This window comes from Mytilinidion resinicola, assembly GCF_010093595.1.
Source record: "Mytilinidion resinicola strain CBS 304.34 unplaced genomic scaffold BDZ99scaffold_20, whole genome shotgun sequence".
Lineage (NCBI taxonomy): Eukaryota > Fungi > Ascomycota > Dothideomycetes > Mytilinidiales > Mytilinidiaceae > Mytilinidion > Mytilinidion resinicola.
Genome location: NW_022985456.1, coordinates 1 through 22,644, shown reverse-complemented (window position 1 = coordinate 22,644; position 22,644 = coordinate 1). Strand labels below are relative to the sequence as shown.

Genomic DNA, 22,644 nt, shown 5'->3' with positions numbered 1-22,644 from the left:
CTGAGGAAAAGAAAACGTGTCCCCCCGCTGCAGGTGGCAATCGGGGGGTTAAAGAGGACATCGCAATCGGCCATCAGGAGAGCAAAACACACCTTGGACGCTCCTCTCGTGCCCCCAGCTCCCCCCCTCGTCTGCATACTGCCTCTCGCCCCCAGTCACGCGCCGCCACACAGGAGACACTGTCGCCGCCCCAGGTCGAAGTCTTGGCGCTAGTCTGCTCAGCGCTTGTCGCCGCCCCAGCTTCTCGCTTGTTTCGACAACATTTCCTCACCCCAAGAGACGCCCTCAATTAGAGCAACATCCACACCCCCCCAAGAACCATCCTCGATCTCCCCTCTGCGCTCTGCAACGCCATCTGTGAGTCCTGCCCATCAGCCCTGGCTGCCTTTGTTCGTCCGTCTATCTCCGGCTGGGCGCCCGCTGGCCGGCCCTCTCAGCTTCCCCTCGAGTCTCTCGAGCACGACATCAGGTGTCTGCCAGCAGCGTCCTTCTGCCGTCGCGAGCCGCTCTCCCAATACATCCACCATCCTCTTGCGCGTTGTTATTATCCGCAGCTGACATCTGGCCACCGCCGCAGGTTCCAGAGCCTCATATCTCACCGCCTCCGCGCTTCACCCACCCCGTCTTCTCCACACTCAATAACCTCAGGTCGCAATCATGGGTCTCACATTCTCGAAGCTGTTCGATAAGCTATGGGGAAAGAAGGAGATGCGAATCCTGATGGTTGGCTTGGACGCCGCAGGAAAGACGACCATCCTCTACAAGCTCAAGCTGGGTGAGATCGTGACAACGATCCCCACCATTGGTAGGAGTGTCCCGGCCCGTTCATGCGCTTAGCCAGCATGCTTATCATGGTGTTCCACAGGCTTCAACGTCGAGACGGTCGAATACAAGAACATCCAGTTCACTGTGTGGGATGTCGGAGGACAGGACAAGATCCGCCCGCTTTGGAGGCATTACTTCCAGAACACGCAGGGCATCATCTTCGTCGTCGACAGCAACGATCGCGACCGTGTGAACGAGGCCCGCGAGGAGTTGCAGCGAATGCTGAACGAGGACGAGCTGAGGGATGCCCATCTCTTGGTCTTTGCCAACAAGCAGGATCTGCCCGTACGTTGCGCCCCACTCTTTCAGCATCAATAACATTGTACCCCAAATCATACATACTAACACTCCTACGAATAGAACGCCATGAACGCTGCCGAAATCACCGACAAGCTTGGTCTCCACAGCTTGAAACTCCGCGCCTGGGTAAGCACAACCAACCCCACTTTGCCCCCCCACAATACACCACAAAGTCTCTAACAAAACCCCCCACAGTACATCCAATCCACCTGTGCCACCTCTGGCGACGGTCTCTACGAGGGTCTCGAATGGCTGAGCAACTGCCTCCGCAAGTCAGGCCACGCCTAAGCGTCTACGCAGCGTCTCCGACCTCCCACCACGTCCTCACGCCAAGAATACAAATCGGCCACCGGAATTAAATCTTAAACTCCCCAATCCCACCCTCCCTTCTCCCACCAACCCATCATTCTCAGCCAAACTCCCCCGTGTGCTTTGCCCTTGGTTGTGCTCTCTTAAACTCAATATTGCGAAATCGGGGGGCGGGAGAAAACGCTGTTCCCTCTTTTCCGGAGTTAGCTTTTGCTGAACAAAGTTCATGGAATATTTGTTGGGTGCGGTTGCTTCGGAACAGTTTTTTCTCTCTTGCTACTGCTCTTTTTTGTTGCGGATCCCTTTGTTTAAACCAGCTCCCTTCTTCTAGTATTACGTCCACCGAAATTCCCGTCAATGCCAACATGTGAAAATGAAACTGTTGGGATAATTGTTTATTCGTAGAATCGAAGTGCGCTCACTTTTACCAGTTCCCTCGCACCAAATGACCGGGAGAGATCGTTTGTAAAGTGTCTAATATGCCAGGACTCCAGGTGATAACCTCAGCAACCCCGTGGATTAACTAGCTATCTATCAGCTCACCGATAACCCCATCTGACAGGATGCAGCAAGATCGCCTTCCGTCGAGAAGCATCAAACCGACTACCACAGCAACACAATAACGAAACCACTAGCGTGACATCCAAAGCAACACAAAACAGATCACGAAGGGAAAAACCAGGTGCGATATTAATCGAAGTAAGCCCGGGCGTTATCAGAATTGCGCGCGAATTTAGCAATTGGGGTCGTCAGCACCACGACCTCACTCCAAGAACCTCAAAACCCAACCTCATCAAGCGATAAATCAATCACTCACGACGCAAAGCGACTCTCAAAAGACCAGCATGCAGACAGACCTCTCGCGCCATCGACGCATTTCAATTTCCTAACCAGCATAGCCATCCGTCTAGTCCACCGTCCACCAAAGAAGCTATAGAGAAGAACGGATCGTGCCAGTCCCACGATACGATGCCGACTTTGTTGTGTGTGTCCGCCGTTCCCAACATCCATCATTCGCATACCCTTGTTTGAAAACGCCTGAAATGAAAAGAAAAAGGTATGCAAAGGGGGCCAAGACGAAATATGATCCACCGAATAAACACCGGTTCTCGTGTTCGTATGCTTTCAAGTTACCAGGACCCGCTTCCATTCTCGTGCCAACTCGCTGCATCTCGCTTACTCGCTCGCTAACAAACGCAATTTCGTGCTCTCTTACCTTTGCTCCTCATGTAGCCGTCCCGGGCGCGCTCTGCTGCGGCGGCGCGACGTTCTCTTGCTTCGCGGCTGGCGGCGGGGCCTGCCCCTGCGCCGGCGGTAGCAAGCCCTTCGCGAGCCAGAGGTCGATCAGCGGCTGCATGGGCTCGACCTCCTTGTCGCCGATGAGCTCGAACAGCTTGCCGACGTTCACGAAGTGAATGAAGCACGTGTTCAGCTCCTTGTACGCGTTGACGTTCCAGAAGGGGTCCAGCCAGTGGCCGTGGTACAGGTGGGCGTAGCAGCGCATCATCTGGCGGTAGATGCTTCTGATGTCCGAGTCGAAGCTCTCGGGGAAGCCGGACGACTTACCCAGCCAGTCGCGGCCGGCGAGGGTGCTGAGGGGCGCGTTGAGGTTGGTTGGGCCGAGGGGCTGCGGCGCCGACATGGGGGTGAGAGAGCCGGAAGCGTAGGTGGCCGCGGCAAAGGAGGTGGTGTCAGTAGGGAAGATGGACGAGTCGTTGATTTTGCCGACGATCCATTTTTGGACGAGGTTGATGTACTGGATGGCGGGGATCTTGATGGGTTTTTTATTGTTGTCGAGCCAGGTGTATGTGTGGCTGGTGGGTAGAGTTAGCCAGGTTTGGATGTTGTGCTCGAGCTCTTTCTGAGATGGGTTGCTGGGATAGATTTTGCGGTATTCTTGAAAGTCTTCCAGTTTCTGCTTGATATAGAATTAGAACGAGAATGAGATTGATGCACGAACCCGGAAGCAGACATGGTAGGGCAGACGTTAGGATTGCAGACGGGGGCGCCGGTTTTCTCGTCAATCACCTTGATTATGTCGATCATCTGCTCAAGCAGCCGGTACTGCTCGACCACTGCATAATGTCAACACAACCCCGCAAGGTTGGAAATAGAAAGACAAACCTTGATGAGCAAGCCACTCGCCCGTCTCGACAAGCTCAGGCTTGGCGGCCAGCGTCATGAAGTTGCCGCGCACAATGAGGCCGGCATACTCCTCGCGGAAGAAGAAGGGCGGCTTGCGGTTCGACTGCTGCGCCGCGTCGGCCGCTTGCTGCTGGCTCTCGAGCGACATCTGCGCGGGCAAAGCGGGCGAATGGGGGATCGCGGGAATTGACGGCGGCTGGGACGACGTGGGCGAGGGTTGATACGTGGACGAGGCAGGGGACGACTGGCCGCTGCCCTTGTTCTGGCCTGTGGTGTTGTTCTTGTTGCGGCCGCCGGTGATGCCTTGGCGCCTGGTAGAAAATTACGTGAGGACTGGGACAGGACGCGGGAAAAAGACCTTGGGACGGCGGGAACGGGACTCGATGAACAGGAAAAGGATGCAACGCGCTGAGCGGCATTCACCCGACCCTTGAAACGGTGACGGACACGAGGGGAGAGGCACGCATGACCCTGGGAAACATCGACAGCTCGCCTATGCCAAGGAATCGACTTACATGCTGGAGAAAAAGGACGCCATGGTCCGCAGAGGCCTAGGCTACAGAGACAGCGCAATTGCTCAAGGAATGGGGATCAAAAGGCGTCTTCCCCCGGCGATATCAGAGTGATGAGGGACGACGTTGAATAGAAGGGGCTGAAGTACGGCCCTAGTCGCGCTAGCCCGGTTGGGAAGCCGCCAAGCGTATTGTGCTATTGTTCGAGCTATTCTATCCAGTTCACCTCACTGGACATCTGCGCCCCTCCTCTGCTCGTCCTTTCTTCCTCTCTAAACCTCTCCACCTTTCATCACAGCTCTCAACAGCACCCACTTCCAATTCCATCAAATTCTCCGCCACCCGCAATCGCAGACGCGCTCGATTTTTCGAAATGGCCTCCGCCGTCGCAGTCGAAGCTGCCTCTGGCATCGCTACGCTGCCCGACAACCTCGACTCGGACGCCGAAACCACTGGTCATGTCGGCCCCATGGCCAGCGACGGCGACGACGATGAAGAAGACGTGCGACCGAGGCGGACTGTCGAGGACGAGGGCCTCGAAGACGAGGAGCAGATCGACGACGACGACGACCTTTTCGGGGATGGAGATGATGATGCGCAGTCACCGTATGTGGATCCAGGGCGCCTATATCAAGGACCACGCTGACAGTCCGCAGTCCAGAACGCAAGCTAGACGATGAGGACCTCGACTCGGGCGACGACGATGGCAGGACAGACCGCGTCGCGCAACGCGCTGCGGAAGCAACACCTGAGGAGGAGACGCTGAAGGTCATGGAAACAGATATATATAGGCATCCTATCCCTGAGCCGAGCGACAACGAGGTCAGTAATCCCAGCCTCATGCTAGTTGCACGGTACTAATCCATCCAAGGTCTACCTCCTCAGAGTCCCCAAGTTCTTCGGCATCGAGCCCACAGCATGGCACCACAAGACCTTCCAACCTCCTACTACAGACCACCACTCCAAAGGCCCGGCCTCCCAGACCTTCTCCGCCTACAACACAGCTCTCACCACCCTCCGCTGGCGACGATCACCCTCCAAGCCCTCCGAGCTCCAGTCCAACGCGCGAATCCTCCGCTGGTCTGACGGCTCATTGACCCTACAATTCGCCTCTGATCCGGTCAACCAGTACGACATCGACGGCAACGCGCTCGCTCCTCCCCAATACAACCCCAAGAAGCCCACTCCCACCAGCCAGCGCACAAAACCCGGCCGTCCCGTCCCTCACTACGACGCCGCACACGATGCCTTTACCTACCTCGCCGCCGCCAACAACGAAGTCCTCCTCGTCACCAACAAGTTCACTGCGAGCCTCGGTGTCAATCCTGTCGCCGATACCAACGACGAGGCTGTCGAGCAGCTCCAGAACGCCCTAGCCGAGGCCGCAAAGAAGAGGAACCCCCACACAGAGACCGGTGGCCTCAACGTCATGGACATCGACATCGATCCGGAGGCTGAGATCCTGAAAGCACAAGCAGCAGCTAAAGAAAAGGCGAAGCAGGCACGATCGCGCGAGAAGGCGCAAGAGCGGGAGCGAGACCGTGCGAACCGCACGCTGGGTGCGCGAGGCTTGCGCGCGGCTGGTGGATTGAGTGCTGGAGATCTCGAGGGTGGTAGTCGTGGACAAGGCGGAGCGAAGAAGCCAAGGGCCAAGACCGGTCTTCGGAGGGATTGGAGCGATGATGAGGACTATGGAGGACGGAGGCACAACCGCGAAGACGAGTACGATGAAGAGGATGACTTCATCGCTGCCAGCGACGAAGATGACATGGGCGAGGCGTCTGAGGAGGAAGAAGAAGAGCTTGAGGAGCCGGAAGAGAGACCAAGGAGAAAGGAGGCAGAGAGCCCAAAGCGGAACAGAGCTGCTGCCAACGACGATGGAGATGAGGAGGAGGTTGTGGCTAATGTCGCTCGCACGAAGCGCAGGAGGGTGATTGACGACGACGATGATGATGAGTAGATGGCTGGTGGCTATATGGTTGGAGAAAGCTCAGAGTCTAGCACATGGACATTGGATGAGCTTATGCATCTGGTAGGAGTTTGACTTGCATTTTGCGCAAGATACATGGTTATCCACGTATCCCCGTAGCTTTATACCAAAAATCTTGACATCTGATTACCTTGATATCTGACTTTGGGTGACGGATGCTTGAATACTCTCTGTGAGATCTGCGAGATTCGAGGTGAGCAGTTTCCTCCTCTATCAGGTTACTAGATTAAATAGTTCTATGCTAGGCCAACGTTTCATACTCAGCATGCTTCTCCTTTCCAGCTCCATATCTTGGACGAGGGTTCACAAACGAATCCCTGTTCAGATTGACCCCGCGCTTATTCTGCGGGGCTAGCCGCTTAAAATTGAAGGAGCAACGTCCGTCCGTCATGGAATCTTCTACACCTCCCTCCATCTAGCTTCTTTACCTCGCCCACACAAGCCCTCCGAACAAACACCAAGCTCAAACTTCCTCATAAAAAGCCCAAGCTACGCCTGTCCAGCCTGACCACAACCCAAAAGCCCTTCTACCACCCACCCAACTTGCCAAAATGGTCCGCAAACCCCCGGCCTCTAACTCTATAGACCCCCTAACAAAACAAAACCCAGGCAACCTCCACCTCCAAAAAACGCCTCGCCCTCGCCATCATCGACTTCCTCTCCACATCCGTCAAGGACGGCAGCGTGTCCGCCGACGAAGCCGAATCCCTCGACATCGCCTCCAACTGCATCGCCGAAGCCTTCAAGGTCGACCCCGCCGACACCACCGCCATGCACGACGCCGTCGGCGGCCAGAATCTGCTCGCCGTGTACTCCGTCTACGAGAAGCTGAAGGGCAAGAGCACGGCGTCCACGCAGGGCACGAGCTCCGCGTCGGAAGCGCGCCCCGCGACGCCCGCGACGTCGGTGCCCGCGGCGGCGGGCAGCAAGGAGGCGGCGGAGAAGCTGAAGGCGCAGGGCAACGCGGCGATGCAGAAGAAGGACTACGCGGGCGCCGTGGAGTGGTACACCAAGGCGCTGGAGCTGGTGCCGCTGAACCCGATCTATCTGAGCAACCGGGCCGCGGCGTACTCGGGCTTGCTGAAGCACGAGGAGGCGCGGCAGGATGCCGAGATGGCGACGGCGGCGGACCCGAAGTACACGAAGGCGTGGAGTCGGCTGGGCTTGGCGCGGTTCGCGCTGGGGGACGCGAAGGGGAGTATGGAGGCGTATAAGCAGGGGATGGATGCGGAGGGGGGTGGGAGCGAGGTTATGAAGAGGGGGTATGAGACGGCGAAGCGAAGGTATGAGGAGGAGACGGGAGATGTGGGAGCGCCGGATGTGGAGGAGGCTGGCAGGGGCGTCCCAGGAGGTGGTGCAGGAGGCATGCCGGATCTGTCGAGTCTGGCGGGTATGCTAGGTGGAGGAGGAGGTGGAGGCATGCCGGACTTCAGCCAGATGATGAATAATCCCATGCTCAGGCAGATGGCGGATCGGGTTATGCAGAACCCTGAGATGCTAAGTGGGCTGATGCAGAACCCACAGCTGCAGAGCATGTTGGGTGGTATGGGACGGGGTGGAGGAGGTGCCCCGGGTGCTGGTGGCGCTCCTGGAGGCGGTGGAGGCATGCCAGATCTGGCGAGCATGATGAATGATCCGAACATCGCGGAGATGTAAGTTCTGTCCTTCATATTGAAGAATTAGCGCTAATCATACGGCACAGGGCGAGGAACTTCATGGGTGGCGCCGGCGGTGCTGGACGAGGAGCTCCCCCTTCGTAGGTGGTTCTATCTTGTATACAGGTTTGTGCTCTCACGGGTCTACGACATTCTTCTCTACAGCTGCCCTGTTGTAGACGGTTGCACGATTTCTAGGAATAGACAGCAATGATACCAATTGTCACACTAAAACTTTCTGAGCCTCAAATAATTTCTTATTGCTTGCCAGTTCATAGCGGGTATCTCTTGAAGAATCCATGTGACCCGTCTTGACTTTCGCTGGTGAGTTTTGCTTCTCACCGCAAGCTCCTCGCTTCATCAAGAGCGAGCCCTTTGCCTTCAAGCTCTCTAAGACAGCTCTACCAGTCATCCCAGTATGCCTGTCTCCCACCCTGGAGAGCCACACCACCATGTCGCCAAGCCCTTCCCCATCCTTAACCATACCCAGGTACCCTTCAATCCAACTTCAACCCCCACAGCCCATCCCCCAAATAATGCCCACTCTCAAACGCCAGCCCCTTCCCCACCTTCCGCATCTCCTCAGTCCCCATCTTCAGCACGCCCACAAAACACGCATGCTCCTTCCCCTCGGCCTCGACCACGACCGCCTCGCCCGCCTCCAGCTCCTCGTCCCCCCACTTCCCCTCCTCCTCGTCGTCGTCCTCCTCATCCCCGGGTAGCCGGCCCCCCGCCGACGTCAGCCCGGGCACCATGAGCGTCGCGCCGCTCAGCACGAAGCGGATCGCGCCGCGGTCGCAGCGCACGCGCGCGAAGCACTGCGGGAACTTGTGCACGAGGGCCAGGTGCGGCAGCAGGGCGTCGTCCATGTGCTGGAAGAATAGGGGGGTGGCGCCGAGGGCGTAGAGGGCGCAGCGGTCGGGGCTGTTGCGCATATAAAAGCCATCATCAGTTATGCACGTTGGGAGGTAGCGATGGCGGAGGGCGTGAGCAAGGCGTGGGGAGGGAGGGAGGGAGGGGCGGCGTACAGTTTTATGTGGTCGAGTTGCCCTTTCTTGGGGATGATCTCGTCGATGTAGGGCTCGAGCAGCGGGTATTCTTCGACGACTTTGCTGCGGATGCCGCGTTGGACGGAGGACTTGACTTTGGATTTTGAGCCGGCGGTTATGCTGGGGGGGTGGCTCGGATTAGGGATCCAGATGTCTCTTTGCTTGGGTTAATTGCTTACTCTTTTTTGAACATCTTGCAGGAATGGTAGGAAAGGTATTCGTGGTGGTGTTATGGGTTTTGTGATGTGGTGGAGTTGGGATTGGGATTGTTCAAGTTGCCCCGCGGTTGAAGTTTGGAAGGATGGCGGGGCACCTCGCGGCGACGGACAGGGTTTCCTGGACTATTGAAATATCACGCCTGATTTGCGAGCTGGAAGCTGTTACGTTCGGAATTTGACTGCGAATTGCGTGTCTTTTGATGAAACTCTTATATCAGACCCCCTCTGATTTCAGAGTGATAATAGCCCTTACATTCAACAACTTTCTTTGTCGCCAAGACTTCGTTCTATCAGACGGGGAGCAACCACACGTCTCTAACTATCACGTTCGAAGAACCTCTTAGACTTGTTCAGTAGCTCATAGAGAGCATCAATTCATTTCTTACTATCGCACGAAGTAGTTTTGAGGCAGGTATCTCATCACCACTTGGCCAACGAATTGGCATCTAAGCCTTCGCCGCTCCGGCTTTGATGAGCAGAATATCACCGTCCTCCACAACGTAGTCCTTGCCCTTGGTCAATACCTTGCCCTTCGCCTTCACCGTAGCTTCATCGCCCTCCTCCTTCAACACGTTAAAGTTGTAGACGATCACTTGAATGAAGGTCTTCTCGAAGTCTGTGGTTTTCTTAGCATGTATAGTGAAAGTTAATTTTATGACATAGTTTACCTCCGTGGATGACACCAGCAGCTTGAGGAGCCTTGGTCCCATTGCGTATTGTCCATTGTCTCACTTCATCCGTACCAGTCGTGAAGAAGCTGCCGAGATTGAGGGCCTTGCGCATAGTTACGATGACCTTGGGAAGACCGGATTTCGCACCAATGGTCTTGCACTCTTCGTCAACCTCGGCTTGGGTTTCGAACCGTGACAGACGCTCTTCGAAGCAGACAGAGATGGGGATGATTGGGTCGCCTGGTGCGTTCTCCTTGATCCATTGCGCGATCTTGGGAAGATGCTTGTTCTTCTGGCGGATGTAGTCCTTCTCGCTGAGGTTGATCAGGTATACAACGGGTTTAGCGGTAAGAAGGAAGAGAGGGTTGATGATCTCGACCTATATGATGCATTAGCGGAATGCTACTATCAATGAACGAGACAATGTTTGTATGAGTGAGTGCAGATCAGTGTTTGGACTTCTAATCAAGTGGCCTCTACGCGTACGTGAGGCCATTAGAGAGCTGGGATTATAGAGCAATCGCTCTTTGTCATCATATTGCAAGGGGTTCTGTGGGATGTGAAGATGGAACTATCAGTGCATACCTCTTTCGGAGTCCAGTTGCCTTTCCGAACGTCTTTGCCGTCCTTGAGCATCTCCAAGATTTTCTCAATGGTAGCTTGCTCCTCCTTAAGCTTCTTCATTTCCAAACTTTGGCCACCTCTCCGGGTCTGCTTGACAATTGCCTCGTGTGCCTTCTCCGTGAACTCGATATCCTTGATCCTGAGTTCGTCGCTGATGATCTCTAGGTCGCGGATGGGGTCTACGTCACCCTCAACGTGGATGATCTCGGCATCGTCGAAGCATCTCACGACCTGGAAGATGGCATCGACGGCGCGAATGTGCGACAAGAAAGCGTTGCCTAGACCAGCTCCCGTCGAAGCACCTCGCGTCAAACCGGCGATATCATAGACAGTCAAGTTGGCGGGTACGACGGATTTGGGCTTGTAGTGGTCAACTAGCCAGTCGAATCGGTCATCGGGGACGATGACACGAGCTTCTTCGGGGTCGATGGTAGCATAGGGAAAGTTCTGCGGCACCGGTCAGACGAATGCGCAAATCTTGCAAACAGTGAGGACTTACGGCAGGGTTACCAAGATGGCATTTCGTGATGGCTTGGAACAGCGTGGACTTTCCCACGTTTGCGAGGCCAACCTGAGATCACTGTCAGGGTAAGGACTTGCAGCATCAGCGGATGTGGTTTCCTACATACGATGCCACTCTTCAAGCTGTTGCCCGGCCTGCCAAGCAGAATCTTCTCCTCCTTCACGGCCTTCTTGGGAGCCATCTTACGACCGTGGCTGGCGTAGGAGCGAACTAGGACGGCCTGAAAAATGGGTTTGGGAGAGAAAGTCGAGCGGGTGAAGACGACTGCAGTACTTGCTGCAGATCGAGAAATATGGGGTATCAAAGAAGGGAATGTAAGGTGGAGAGCGCGGGGGGCGTTCGTAGTGAAGTTGTGGGGAGGAGACGACCTTGTGAGTCGTCTCTTCGATGGTGGGCGGGATGTTGGAGCAGGGCTTGCAGCCGGTCTAGGTACCACGGTACCTCTCTGTAGACTTCTCTTGGCGGGGCCAAGGGTGCGGGCGGGCTTCTGTCACTGCTCGAGCTCACACACGACTCATAAGTGCACCTTCTGGTCTTCTCCTCTTCTCTTTCTCGTCTTTCTTCATTGTACCGTTAGTCTTTACTGCTGTGGAGCTTCACTCGCGTAAAGACAGGCTGGACCTGTCTTTAACTGCTCGAACCCCCCAACCTTTTACTCGTACTCGATAAACACGTACACATGGCGTCCTCGACACGGCCAAAGCCCGCTCGGAAGAGCTCACAGCAGCACCGCTCTACTCTGTCTCTGCAAAAGACCGAGATCAAGATCAACGTATATGATCTTCTTCCTGTAAGAATACCTGAAAAGATGTCTGAAATGCGGACTGAAGCTCACGCGTAGTACTCCAGCCTGGCAAGGTATCCTCGGTATTATGGGCTCTTGGAGGGTCTCTTCTACACTCTGGAGTTGTCATAAGAGATAGGGAGTACGCCTATGGTGGCCACGATAAGCATGGTGTCAGTGGGGTGTATTGGACTCAGTAAGATACGAGCAAATAACTGGTCCTACCCAGATACTAACCTCCACTAGACCTCGACTAGAACCACCAGGTGGAACCTTCAGGATAGAAATACTGCAAGGACTATCATATCGAGACGACAGGGAGCTTGACGAAATCATACGAGAGGTGATTTAAGGTCCATTCAAGCTTCGAGGATTTGGCTAATCGTACGGCCCCAGGCTTCCCAAAAGTTTCTCGGCACTTCATACAACCTCCTCACCAACAACTGTAACCACTTCACATCATACCTCTGCGAAAAGCTCACATCTCGTCCCGCACCCGCCTGGCTCAACCGCGCTGCAAGCATCGGTGTTGCTCTACCATGCGTAGTACCACGGGAATGGATAGCTCCCCCTGATCACGACACGGCAGATGGAGAGTTGCTTGACGAGGACGATGACGATGACGAAACGACATTAATGCTACGGGCTGACCGAAGCCGGCGGAATCGTCCTTCATTGGATGACCAGGACAACTGGGACAGCGAAATGGACAGGATATCAAACAGCAGTAGTGGAGGTTCGAGAGCAACCAGCAGGAATAAAGCACCCAGACTCGTGTCCGTGAAGGATACCAGTGGTAGAGAAATGCCGCCTGCAGAAAGAGCACCAATGCCGAGACGGATAACATGATTCTTGTATGCTTTTATGCGCGGAGTTCTGGTTCGGAGCCACGATATAAGGAAATTGGAGAAATCGGAGTTAGAGGGATAGAGGGAACTTGTTTTGATATATCTACAGACAGTAGCCAAGCTCACATGAGCCAGACAACCGATGATTCCAGCGAAACGCTTCCACCAGAGTCAAACGTCCTTGATCGTACATGCCTGTAATAATACGCGTCTGAAGCTTCATATTGTACAGCTCGCCCAAAATGCATCATCTCTAAACCAACCCACCACACATTAACCCAACCGCCTCATCCTCGGACTCCTCAACCCTCCAAACTTCAACCTCGTCGCATCCGTCAGCTTCTTAATCTTAGTCCTCACATTCCTCCCCTCACTACTCATAATCACCTTTGAAACCGCCTCCCGCCCCGGCCCAAACCCCCGAAATATAACCTCCATATCCCTAATCTCCGTCAACAGCCCCTTATCCTGAATCCGACTCATCATGTACGCGGCCAATTGATACGCGCTATCGTACGTCCCCCGCGCCGCCTTCTTGAACCCGATATTCCCGCAGCTGACCGAGATGAGGGGCTCGCGGTTCGGCCGCGTCAGCGTGATGTGCGTGTTGTGTTTTGTGGCGTAGACGTGGAAGTGGTACATGGGGATCTCCTTTTGAAGCGACGCATTGATGTCGTCGAGGCCGTCGTCCTGGGCGTGGCGCGGGTCGATGAGGCTCTCGAAGCCCGACAAGGGCTTTTTGAAGTCTTCCATGGCGGTGGAGAGGGAGGCGAGTTTGGAGAGGCTGGCGAGCGGGTCTTGGAAGTCGCGTGCGAGGACGGCGGGCGTGCTGCTGAAGGGGCGGGTGGAGAGGAGCGGTTGGCGGGTGAGGGTGGTGCGGCAGGAGGAGCAGACGGTGGAAGAGAGGGGCTGGAGCAGCCGCGCGGCGAAGGGCTTGCTCATGGTGCCTAAGTGGGGGAGGGACAGGCCCAATTGCTTCGGGAATTGGAGTCGCGATGCTTTGATGATAGGGTCGTGAAGTTGAGTTCTGAGTTCTGCCGTCGAGAATCGGGAGTCGGGCCGGGCGTCGGCATCAGAAAAAACATCTCGGCTTGCTCCAGACCTCCATCACGACCCACCCGCTGACTTCACGCTCCTCATCTCTCTGGGCGAGACTATCCCGCTGCTCTCTCTCTCTCCCGAATTCTAATACAAGCATACCAGCATGAGAGTGCTGACCGCCAGCGCCTTCTCCGCGCGCGCGCGACTCCCTTCCGCCCTCCCATTCGCCTCGTCTCCCAGCTCCATACATGGCCGAACTGCTGCATATCGACGGATATCGACGTCTCCAGTATCGGCTCCGAGATATGCGACACGGCAACAGTCGCTAGTTACCCCGTCTATCCCATCATCACCTTTCATTCTCCTCCGGAGTGAGTTCCTACCGCACACTATCCTCGCCCGATCTACCACGTTATACGCTCGCCACTTCTCCGTCCGCTCCTCGTTACAACAAGAAGCCCAGAAGCAGACAGACGATGTAAAAGCCAAGCCCTTAGATCCCGAGTCTGGATCCCAGCCGCCGCCGGTTGAAGAGGCGGCCAAGGCCGGGGAAAAGGCAACCGGACAGCAAGGCAAAGAGGGCGAAGCGGACAAGAAGGCTGGAGAAGAGGAGTCATCCGGGGAGAAGAAGGAAGGCGAGGAAGAGAAAAAAGCCAAGGAAGAGCCGCCGCCACCACCTCCGCACGGCGACAAGACCCCCTGGCAAGTCTTCACCGAGACCTTGAAAACGGAATTCAGGGCGTCCAAGGAGTGGAATGAGTCTACCAAGGCGCTCTCTGCTGGTGTCAATGATTTCACGCAAAATCCGCAGGTTCAGAAAGCGAAGTCAACATATAATACGATTACCGACACCGCATCCACCAAGACTGCCGAGGCGTTGAAGACCACAGGGAAGGTTATTGGGACTAGTGCGGCATGGACGTGGGATACCCTCCCTGTGAAGGCTGTGCGGAAGGTTGCCAATGTGACCGGTCAAGGTGTTGCAGTGGCCACGAAGCCGATCCGAGACTCCAAGGCATTCAAGAGCGTGAAGGAGACCATAGATGATGGTAGCTCATCAAGATATGGTGGATGGACAGAAAAGGAGGAACGGCGGAAAAGGAGAGAGCTGAGGGAGCTCAATGAGCTTAAAAGGTCGGGTGGAAAGTCCACTGGGCCGATGGAGGAAGATCCAAAGTATGCCTCAAATTTGATACGTCCATAATTTATGTTGACTTAGACTAACATTGCTACAGTGCGGGCACAAACGTAACACTACATAAGGACGCCAAATACAAGGAAATCTGGCGCGACTTCCGCGACTCCTCCCGCCTCATGCAATCAGTCTTCTCCCTCAAATCGGCCTACAACGAGTCGGACAACCCCCTCATCTCAACAGCTAGAAGCATATCAGATCGCTTCACTGGCTTCTTCGCTGAAAACGAGACTGCTTTGGTCATCAAGAAATTCAGAGAAATGGACCCTAATTTCCAGCTCGAGCCCTTCTTGACGGAAATGCGCGAGTACATCCTACCGGAGGTCCTTGACGCCTACGTCAAAGGCGACGTCGAGACACTCAAGCTCTGGCTATCAGCTGCGCAATACCAGGTCTACGCAGCGCTAATGCAACAATACACAACAGCAGGATTGAAGTCAGACGGTCGAATCTTAGATATCCGGAACGTTGATATCCTCTCTGCGCGGATACTAGAGCCGGGCGAAATCCCAGTGTTCATCATCACTTGCCGGACGCAAGAGACCCACGTCTACAAGAACGCGAAGACGAATCAACTAGCTGCTGGTATGGACGATAAAGTCCAGCAGGTCACCTACGCTATTGGCGTCACACGCATTCCGGAAGACGTTAACAACCCCGAGACGAGGGGCTGGCGGTTGATTGAGTTGCAGAAGAGCGCGAGGGACTACATATGATTTCATCTACTCGCATGTTTTTTTACTCCGTCAACGATATCCCACAAATTCTACAACTCGTCGACCCACCTCGGATCACTCATATCGCAAACTTCTGGCATATTCCATGGCGCATCTCGAAAAAGTCCGGCCCTCACCCTTCTACTCTGTTTTTACCACCGTCTCACGTAGAGACCTGTTTTTATATGGTGCTGCTTTGGGAACGCAAACTCAACTTGCGAAGGTACGGCGTTCAATGAGTACAGCTTTACTTGACTTCCCCCCTCTTGTGTATTATATATTTTTGGTGGGTGTCTGAGTATAGCGGACATGGGGCTTCGGTTGGGCTACTACTACTGTAAGGATGGAGAAATGACTACTCTGGGAATGAGGAGACAGGGGATGAGGGGATGGCGATGGAGTGGACTTGTAGTTTGAGAACAATGTCGCTTCACACTCTCACTGATGGTTCGCTTCGTGATCTATGATGTGAGATTGTGTCTGGAAAGTGTTACGCGGTCTTACATTTACTCACTTACTAGCTCTTGCACTGCTATGAACAGGCAGCATACCTACTACGCACCCTTCGAATGGCGGAGAGTGAACGGTGGTTTCGGTTAAGTGGGCAGCCAATCACAGCACGATAACCTTCGACGCGATCAACCTCACCTCTTGGCAAGAAACGAAGAATAGGACTCCTGCAAGCCCGCTGAATTTGAGCCTTAGTCCTCGCTTGGAAAGACAATACAGCCACCCATCTTAAAAGGGTACACACCAAAAGATGCTGAGTCCTCGCGTAGAACCTGGTTCAGCATCACCATCCTTCATCAACCAGATGCATCAATTCGGCACCCAGATCGCCATGCATCAGACATCAGATTACGAACAAGATATGTAGTCGCCAAATTGTGTCAACTGAACCCTCGAACGAAGGGATTGCCCCGTCGCCGGATGTGGCAAAACTCTAGGCGTGGAGGCAGTGCTGTCCGATCAAGAAATCCAGCCTTTCTCCAGTCTCTCTTGGCCATGGCAATTACGACGTCAACTAGCGTGTAAATCTGAGGCCTAGGATCATCTCTTGAGAGCGAATCGGCTACGGCTTAGAGGACCTGGTGCGTAGGCTGTTTTCTAAGGAGGTGTACGAGGCGGTCCCGTGCTGCTGGTTCATGGGCAATGATGGAGTAGGTATATGAATAACGCAGTCTCACACTTCGCTATTAGAGGACAGGAACTCACGATGCAAACACCTTGAGTCTGTGTCATGATATTCACTTTCCGTCTTCTTTCACTGTCTAAACCATCTCCAATTCCACAGTCATCAACACCACAACCTCGCATTCAGCACTGGAAACTACCAACTCCCTTCAGCCCTTTTCCTCTCTATCCTTTGCCCTTTCTACAACCAAAACGCCCCTTCTCATCTCCCTCATCCACACCACCGACCCCCGCCGGCATGGCCCCCGCATCCTCACATCCATAACCCTCACCCTCCTCTAGCTCCTCGCCATCGCCCGAGTGGGCCGACTAGACGTCGCCAACTCCCGCTATGCCAAATGCTGGGCCGCACACCACACTGCGCACACCGGCTACTCGCTCTCCCTCCGCTGTTAGTCCGTCACGCGCTGCACCTTGTGGCCGCGCTCGTGTTCGCGACTACGGCACTGGGGGTGTGGATGTGGCAGGTTACGTTTGCGATGATTTGGTCATGGGGAGTTGAGAATGAGGTCGCGGTGGTGCGGAAGGGGCTGAATTGGACGATGGTGGGGGGAGGGTTGGTGGGTTTGGGGGGTTATGTCGCTTATATGGTGTTTGCAGGTTTGACAGTACATAGGTGGCGAGTTCGGGGAGCGCAGTGAGTTGGGGCATTTGAGGAAGGTTTGAAAAAGGGGGTTGAGATGAGAGGGAGAGTGGTGGACACGGTAGTGTTTAATGGTTGATATATCAGAGCTGATGATGGATGATTGGGGACTATGATGTTCGCGCAGGAAGAGATATATGCGAAATGGCTACGATAGTATCATCTTAATGTTCAATCAAGCAATATTCACAGCACTTCAAAAGACTAGGGCGGGGTAAGATATGAATTACTTTTAATATGATTCAAAGACATCTACCCAAGAAGATTCTCGGGTGGCGTGGGAAGCAAGATTCTTACTATTTAGAGGCTGGAAGAGTTCATTTTCGAGGCATAGATATGGTTTCCTTACACTACGGCTAGCGGGCATGGTTGGAAATTGTTAGGAGGTTTTCAGAAGGCGACCCATATGGAAATCTGAATGTTGCATTTTGCAGTCTTCAAAGGAAACCCAGAACAACAATATAGAGTCTCCCTGTAGATCGAAAATCTACAAATTTGGATCAAGGTCGTTCTTCCTGTATGCAGAATGAGCCTAAGGAATGTATCATAGCTGCTACTTCTATAGTAAATTTTACGAGTCCCCTTATCTTTCGTGACGTCCCGCATCAACGTCGTGCAAGTGATTCAACAGACCCGATTTTAGAAACTTCTAAATCTCTCGTCTTCTAAAGGTGCGGGATAAATGTACCTTGGAAGCTCTCACTGCGTATTGGACTATTTCGAGCCAGGCGGTAAACATCGTGACTTGCCCTAACCCAAGTCGATGAACTTGACTCCCTTAAAAAATAGAGTGCTCCTTTCCCTCCTAACTGCTACCTTCCGTTTGACCATCTGCTACTTTGCGTCTGAGAAGTTCTGGCCATCCAATCCTATGCTCTTCTTTCTCTGCCAGTAATATCAGTAGCGCTCCTATCTCTTAACAAGGGGAAGTCCACGCCCGACGCCTTCTATCTGACCATCTGCTGCTTCGCAATTAAGCTACCTCTGCTTTCTTGCCGCACACTATTACCACCCTAGCATCAACATCAGTAGTGCCGCCTGCTGTTCAAGCAATGATTGTATGGAATTCAGGAGCCGCAAGCGGTTTCATACAGCACTCGCCCGCGACAAAAAGCAGTAACGATTCTAATTTGTGGAAGCATCATGCGATACTCACCTCCTTCTTTACTCTAGCAACGATGCTTATCTGCCCAAATCTCCTAGGATATAAACAACTTTCCCTCCGCCCTTCTTCTCTTCTTTTCATCACATCTCATCGAGACAATTCCAACATCCACCCTTCGCCCTTCAACAGCATCATCCTTCAACAGCTTCTCGCTTCTTCTTCTTCATGATCACCTCGATCTACTCACATCCTGACATTATCTGGAGCTCCACCGTTTGGCTTCTCCCATCGACCTGTAAGTCATCCCCTCCGGTACTTAGCCACTTCAGTCTTGCTAACCGATGTCATTCAGAGCAACATCGACAGCGTTCTCCATGTTCCCCATATGTTCAGTCCCCATTCGACGTTCAGTCTACTCGATCATCAATCGACCTCCAATCCAGCAACATGTCTTCATACTCTCTATGGACGTCCCCTCCTATTATCACCAAGCCACAGCACCATCAGCTTTCATACAACCAATACCAGCTCAGCACTCACATACACCATTCTCAGCTCCAGCCTTCGATGGCGTTGGCTTGATTGCAAGGTCAGTCATACTCCTTGCCCATGCCGCTTTGAGGAAGAGCCCACGTGTGGTTTCGATTGATACATGCAAGTTTGCTAACTTGTCGTCCTCAACCACGCTTTGACGTGTTAGATTCGACGAGTGTGTCTGCTCGACCAAGCTCAGCTTCGGCCTATTGGCGCTTTCATCATTGCAAGTTCGGTCTACTTCTCTCTCCAACGCGGCAACGCGTACTCCACCAGACTTCCCTCCATGTCTGTGTGGGTACTAGGCCCGCGCAGAGCAAAATTCCCTTCCTCTAGAACGGTTTCCCTTCGGGCTTGATCCCGTGCCTGTAAGGGTCCTAAGAAGGGGACATGCGAGGTAAGAGATGACCGACTCGGCAGGCTGATGTGTCGTGCTTTCACACGCAATGCGTGCTAGGTCCGATTACCCACTTCGAGGCCTTTTCTCGACGAGCTCAGTACCCTCACCGCGATTCGATCAGCCAAAGCCTCACGAACTGCGAAACATCATCGCGAGTCGATCAGCCAAAGCGTAATGAGTTCGGAACGTATGCGTGTCCTTGGACCATCCCGTGGAAGCACGACAGTCACTACAGCGTCTTCTTTTCAGCACCGAGCTTAGCCCTGTCACCACAATGTAAGAGGCCAATATGTACCCACATCGACTCGGTACGTATTCCGGACAACTTTATCCCTCTTGACACACATGCTGATGCACCTTCTCTCAGGTCTCTCAATCAAGCTCAGCTGCCACCGCCCGGCGTCCTTCGACTACTTGAAGCAAGCGATAGCGTCGTTGCTTAATTTGGTGCGGTTGCAGTACAACTTTCGATACACCCTCAACGGACGAGCGACCTCAGACTCAAACTTATGGACTGCGCGCCAGGCATCGCGATTATGCCGCCGTTGCTTCCCTTCCGTCCTCTTAGATAGATCTTCGTGGAGAGCTCAGAGTCCTCTCGTTCCTCTATTACGTCTTGATCAGGTCGTCAGCTTGTGATTTCGGACGATCTCGCTGACTTCTCCGCGCGTTGCAGCTTATTGCCTCTGTCAAACTTCCGCCATGGGACGGAGATTCGAGAGCCGTACAGCTCGGTTTCGATCGCGCCGTTCGGTGTTCTCGTCATGCCGCGGGAGGATTGGCGGAGATAAGGTCTTTCGAAGGATGGAAGCCTGCAGATGAAGGTCAGCAAAGTCCAGATGCGTTCGGGAAAGTCAAATTGGGGGAAGGCAGTTCATTGCAAAGCGCAGACGCAGAATCATTTTTTTTCATCATCATCCTGCTGTATACTGAGTGACTCCGATGTTGCATCAGCTGTGGAAGGAGAAAGGGGTGACTGATGCGATATTTTGACTGGAAGTTGCGCTTTGAAGAGAAGAGGAAGATAGGAAGAATGAGAAAATATTATTTTATTTATACGAAATGTGCGGGCTAAATATTTGGATCCACGGAACTGTTCTATGATGACTCCGAGAATGAACCGCGGTTGAAGGTCTCGCATCCCAGCTCTGGCTCACATGATTATAAGCATGCCAAACCCGCCAAAACCTCACCTTATCATGGCTCCTCTGCATCGAGCCTGGCCCCCTAGCATTGCCGCCTGCACCTACTCCTCATACTAATCCACATACGCCTCAACCTCCCTCTCATATTGATACTCTGCAGGCCCCAGAACGTTCCTACGGCTCTCCGGCCGGCTTGATAACTCAGCAGTGCCTACAGCGATGAGACCTTATTAGACGTGCTTGTAGAGCTTCAATCTGTCGTAGGATGTCTGCACGGCCATCCTCTTGTTCCACTTGAGGTTGAGACTGAGCGCTATCTTGCCTCTGAGCTCGTGCCTTTTTCCATGGTACCTTATCCTTTGCACCAGGTGGCCGGCCGCGCTTCTTAGCTGCAGGTGCAGCCGTAGGTGTTGCTGTATGCGCTGCTGTATGCGCTGCTGTATGCGCTGCTGTATGCGCTGCTGTATGCGCTGCTGTATGCGCTGCTGTATGCGCTGCTGTATGCGCTGCTGTATGCGCTGCTGTATGCGCTGCTGTATGTGTTGCTATAGGTGCTGCCGTAGGTGCTGCCGTAGGTGCTGCCGTAGATGCTGCCGTAGATGCAGCTGTAGGTCTAAGAAGGGCTGGATCAATACGAGAAAGATCAACCGGTAGAGCTGTCGACTGATAGGCATTCCGAGCGACAGGAGCTGGACGAGGGACTACAGAAATAGGCGGCGCTGGCGGCGGAGCTGTCAGCATGCGTCCTGGAGGTATGCTCGTATGTCCACTCTGTCTGGTTTACTACGGTATTTTGCTAGGCCGTAGCCCTGCGCTGATGCGTGCGCTTGTAGAGCAATATGCGCTTCCTCTGCTGTAGCGTAGTACGCCAGCCGTGGCGGCTGGAGGGCCATGGTGGGTGTATTGTAGAGGGAGAGGAAGAGGATGTAATTAATTGCGATTGAGGCCGCATTTGGAGAGAGCATTTGGAATTAGTGAGCAAGCTAAGCGAGCGGATCGGAATCTCCGGAGCAGTGCTCCGAGCCAATCAGAAGATCAGACGAGAGGGGGGTGTGCGTGGAGTGATTAGGGGGTGTGCGTGGAGTGATTAGGGGGTGTGCGTTTATCCCTCCCCTATAGCAAACTCTGTAAATAATCCATAGAAGTTATTTTGGCAGGATCGCGTTAGGGTTAGTGCAGTTGGTAGCGTGCAGTAGCGTGCAGTAGCGTGCAGTAGCGTGCAGTAGCGTGCGTAGGAGCGAGCCACTCAAAATCACGTCTGAGCTTGCAGAGGTAAACGATAACCATAACTGGGTGTCACAGTCATTCCGATTGTCGTACTACTTATTTTCAGTTCATGTATTCGAGTCAACAGGATGCCAGCAGGAACTATGAGCGTATTCAACTTCGCATCGTCCAGCATCAGCAGGACAGCAATGGCGTGCCATTATCAGGGCAAGAGAAATGCGCGGCGCATACTAGGGCGCATACTAGGGCTAAAGGAGCTGATCTCTATGAGTACGTACGACATAAACGGGTAACGAGTAAAGACTGACAGTCCTGCTATTAAGACATCACTTGCACATGCCAGAGCACGGACTACCGAATTGCATCCTCCACGAGCTGGACTTTATCCCTTTAAACTCCCTTTAAACGTTGCTTTGTGTGCTATGTTATCGATAAGGATTCAACCAATTAGAACGCCCGATCCTTGGCACTGTGATGAGAGCTGCGTAGGCCGCTGAGGCTATTCAGAATTGTGATTTCTATGTATATAGCTATTCGTAGGCCTACTCAAGGAATGATTCGTCAAGGTCCACGGGCCCTTTTTTGTCGCCCTTCGCGTGCCATAGCCAATCTAGAACGTAGCCAGAATTAGCTAGAACCCAGATCTTAAACCCCTCTGGCGTGGGTTTCGTTGGTATATTGACAATTTCGCTGGCCCTGCCCATAAAGCGCTGAATAGTCTCATCGATAGCTAGGTGAGGCCCTGGGCGCCAGTACGTGCGACAGCGTACTCTAGATGCTCAGAGAGCTCATCTACGCGGTCAAAAGTCGACTGGAAGTCATCTGTAGGCACAGGAGAGCATCGAATAAAGCGCTCAAGCTGCTGGAATCGGTCCTTTGATATATACTTGGGTACCTTATGACGGAGTACGTATTCCTAGCCAGCTAGCCTACGGAGTGTGGTACGGCTAGCGTCGGCTACCTTAATATAGAACACGGTTCCTATATTTAG

General features: G+C 53.7%; 9 protein-coding genes across 9 annotated transcripts; 4 read left to right on the top strand and 5 right to left on the bottom strand.

Annotated features, from left to right (window-relative positions):
- Window positions 1–364: 364 nt before the first annotated feature.
- Window positions 365–1,836, top strand: BDZ99DRAFT_502222 (ARF/SAR superfamily). The gene is made up of 4 exons (XM_033723876.1): window positions 365–805; window positions 866–1,110; window positions 1,186–1,251; window positions 1,321–1,836. The coding sequence occupies exons 1-4, from the start codon at window positions 658–660 to the stop codon at window positions 1,411–1,413; spliced, it is 552 nt and encodes a 183-aa protein (XP_033571717.1). The 5' UTR covers window positions 365–657; the 3' UTR covers window positions 1,414–1,836.
- A 720-nt stretch (window positions 1,837–2,556) lies between these two features.
- Window positions 2,557–3,910, bottom strand: BDZ99DRAFT_142325 (Mob1/phocein). Its single transcript, XM_033712698.1, has 3 exons — window positions 3,559–3,910; window positions 3,395–3,509; window positions 2,557–3,248 (listed from the first exon to the last, which is right to left on the bottom strand). The coding sequence occupies exons 1-3, from the start codon at window positions 3,725–3,727 to the stop codon at window positions 2,660–2,662; spliced, it is 873 nt and encodes a 290-aa protein (XP_033571716.1). The 5' UTR covers window positions 3,728–3,910; the 3' UTR covers window positions 2,557–2,659.
- A 952-nt stretch (window positions 3,911–4,862) lies between these two features.
- Window positions 4,863–6,051, top strand: BDZ99DRAFT_397117 (uncharacterized protein; the record flags this gene model as incomplete). Its single annotated transcript, XM_033716032.1, has 2 exons — window positions 4,863–4,913; window positions 4,963–6,051. 2 exons carry the CDS (start codon window positions 4,863–4,865, stop codon window positions 6,049–6,051), a joined length of 1,140 nt encoding a protein of 379 aa, XP_033571715.1.
- Window positions 6,052–7,934: 1,883 nt separating this feature from the next.
- BDZ99DRAFT_451145 (translation machinery-associated protein-like protein) lies at window positions 7,935–9,024 on the bottom strand. The gene is made up of 3 exons (XM_033718195.1): window positions 8,965–9,024; window positions 8,765–8,905; window positions 7,935–8,660 (listed from the first exon to the last, which is right to left on the bottom strand). Exons 1-3 carry the CDS (start codon window positions 8,976–8,978, stop codon window positions 8,234–8,236), a joined length of 582 nt encoding a protein of 193 aa, XP_033571714.1. The 5' UTR covers window positions 8,979–9,024; the 3' UTR covers window positions 7,935–8,233.
- A 425-nt stretch (window positions 9,025–9,449) lies between these two features.
- Window positions 9,450–11,219, bottom strand: BDZ99DRAFT_424832 (uncharacterized protein; the record flags this gene model as incomplete). Its single annotated transcript, XM_033717072.1, has 5 exons — window positions 10,928–11,219; window positions 10,798–10,869; window positions 10,260–10,745; window positions 9,672–10,053; window positions 9,450–9,619 (listed from the first exon to the last, which is right to left on the bottom strand). The coding sequence occupies exons 1-5, from the start codon at window positions 11,000–11,002 to the stop codon at window positions 9,450–9,452; spliced, it is 1,185 nt and encodes a 394-aa protein (XP_033571713.1). The 5' UTR covers window positions 11,003–11,219.
- A 93-nt stretch (window positions 11,220–11,312) lies between these two features.
- Window positions 11,313–12,824, top strand: BDZ99DRAFT_467010 (DUF862-domain-containing protein; the record flags this gene model as incomplete). Its single annotated transcript, XM_033720922.1, has 4 exons — window positions 11,313–11,611; window positions 11,671–11,801; window positions 11,852–11,948; window positions 12,002–12,824. Coding segments are annotated over exons 1-4 (787 nt in total), but the record flags the coding sequence as incomplete, so codon positions are not given.
- Window positions 12,525–13,478, bottom strand: BDZ99DRAFT_467009 (translational machinery component). Its single transcript, XM_033720921.1, has one exon. The coding sequence runs from the start codon at window positions 13,393–13,395 to the stop codon at window positions 12,727–12,729; it is 669 nt and encodes a 222-aa protein (XP_033571711.1). The 5' UTR covers window positions 13,396–13,478; the 3' UTR covers window positions 12,525–12,726.
- A 179-nt stretch (window positions 13,479–13,657) lies between these two features.
- On the top strand, window positions 13,658–15,880 carry BDZ99DRAFT_451133 (Tim44-domain-containing protein; the record flags this gene model as incomplete). Its single annotated transcript, XM_033718194.1, has 2 exons — window positions 13,658–14,670; window positions 14,730–15,880. The coding sequence occupies 2 exons, from the start codon at window positions 13,658–13,660 to the stop codon at window positions 15,403–15,405; spliced, it is 1,689 nt and encodes a 562-aa protein (XP_033571710.1). The 3' UTR covers window positions 15,406–15,880.
- A 5,176-nt stretch (window positions 15,881–21,056) lies between these two features.
- On the bottom strand, window positions 21,057–21,433 carry BDZ99DRAFT_467007 (uncharacterized protein). The gene has a single exon (XM_033720920.1). It carries the CDS (start codon window positions 21,317–21,319, stop codon window positions 21,161–21,163), a length of 159 nt encoding a protein of 52 aa, XP_033571709.1. The 5' UTR covers window positions 21,320–21,433; the 3' UTR covers window positions 21,057–21,160.
- Between the last annotated feature and the right edge of the window lie 1,211 nt (window positions 21,434–22,644).

Excerpts from the sequence above, each read along its gene's own strand:
- BDZ99DRAFT_502222 (XM_033723876.1), top strand. The coding sequence starts at position 658 with ATGGGTCTCACATTCTCGAAGCTGTTCGATAAGCTATGGGGAAAGAAG. Across the intron at positions 806-865 it reads GACAACGATCCCCACCATTG|GCTTCAACGTCGAGACGGTC; the intron begins GTAGGAGTGTCC and ends GGTGTTCCACAG. Across the intron at positions 1,111-1,185 it reads CCAACAAGCAGGATCTGCCC|AACGCCATGAACGCTGCCGA; the intron begins GTACGTTGCGCC and ends TCCTACGAATAG.
- BDZ99DRAFT_142325 (XM_033712698.1), bottom strand. The coding sequence starts at position 3,727 with ATGTCGCTCGAGAGCCAGCAGCAAGCGGCCGACGCGGCGCAGCAGTCG. Across the intron at positions 3,510-3,558 it reads CGAGTGGCTTGCTCATCAAG|TGGTCGAGCAGTACCGGCTG; the intron begins GTTTGTCTTTCT and ends GACATTATGCAG. Across the intron at positions 3,249-3,394 it reads CCTACCATGTCTGCTTCCGG|CCACACATACACCTGGCTCG; the intron begins GTTCGTGCATCA and ends TCTACCCACCAG.
- BDZ99DRAFT_451145 (XM_033718195.1), bottom strand. Across the intron at positions 8,661-8,764 it reads CAACTCGACCACATAAAACT|CCCCGACCGCTGCGCCCTCT; the intron begins GTACGCCGCCCC and ends TATGCGCAACAG.
- BDZ99DRAFT_467009 (XM_033720921.1), bottom strand. The coding sequence starts at position 13,395 with ATGAGCAAGCCCTTCGCCGCGCGGCTGCTCCAGCCCCTCTCTTCCACC.
- BDZ99DRAFT_467007 (XM_033720920.1), bottom strand. The coding sequence starts at position 21,319 with ATGGCCCTCCAGCCGCCACGGCTGGCGTACTACGCTACAGCAGAGGAA.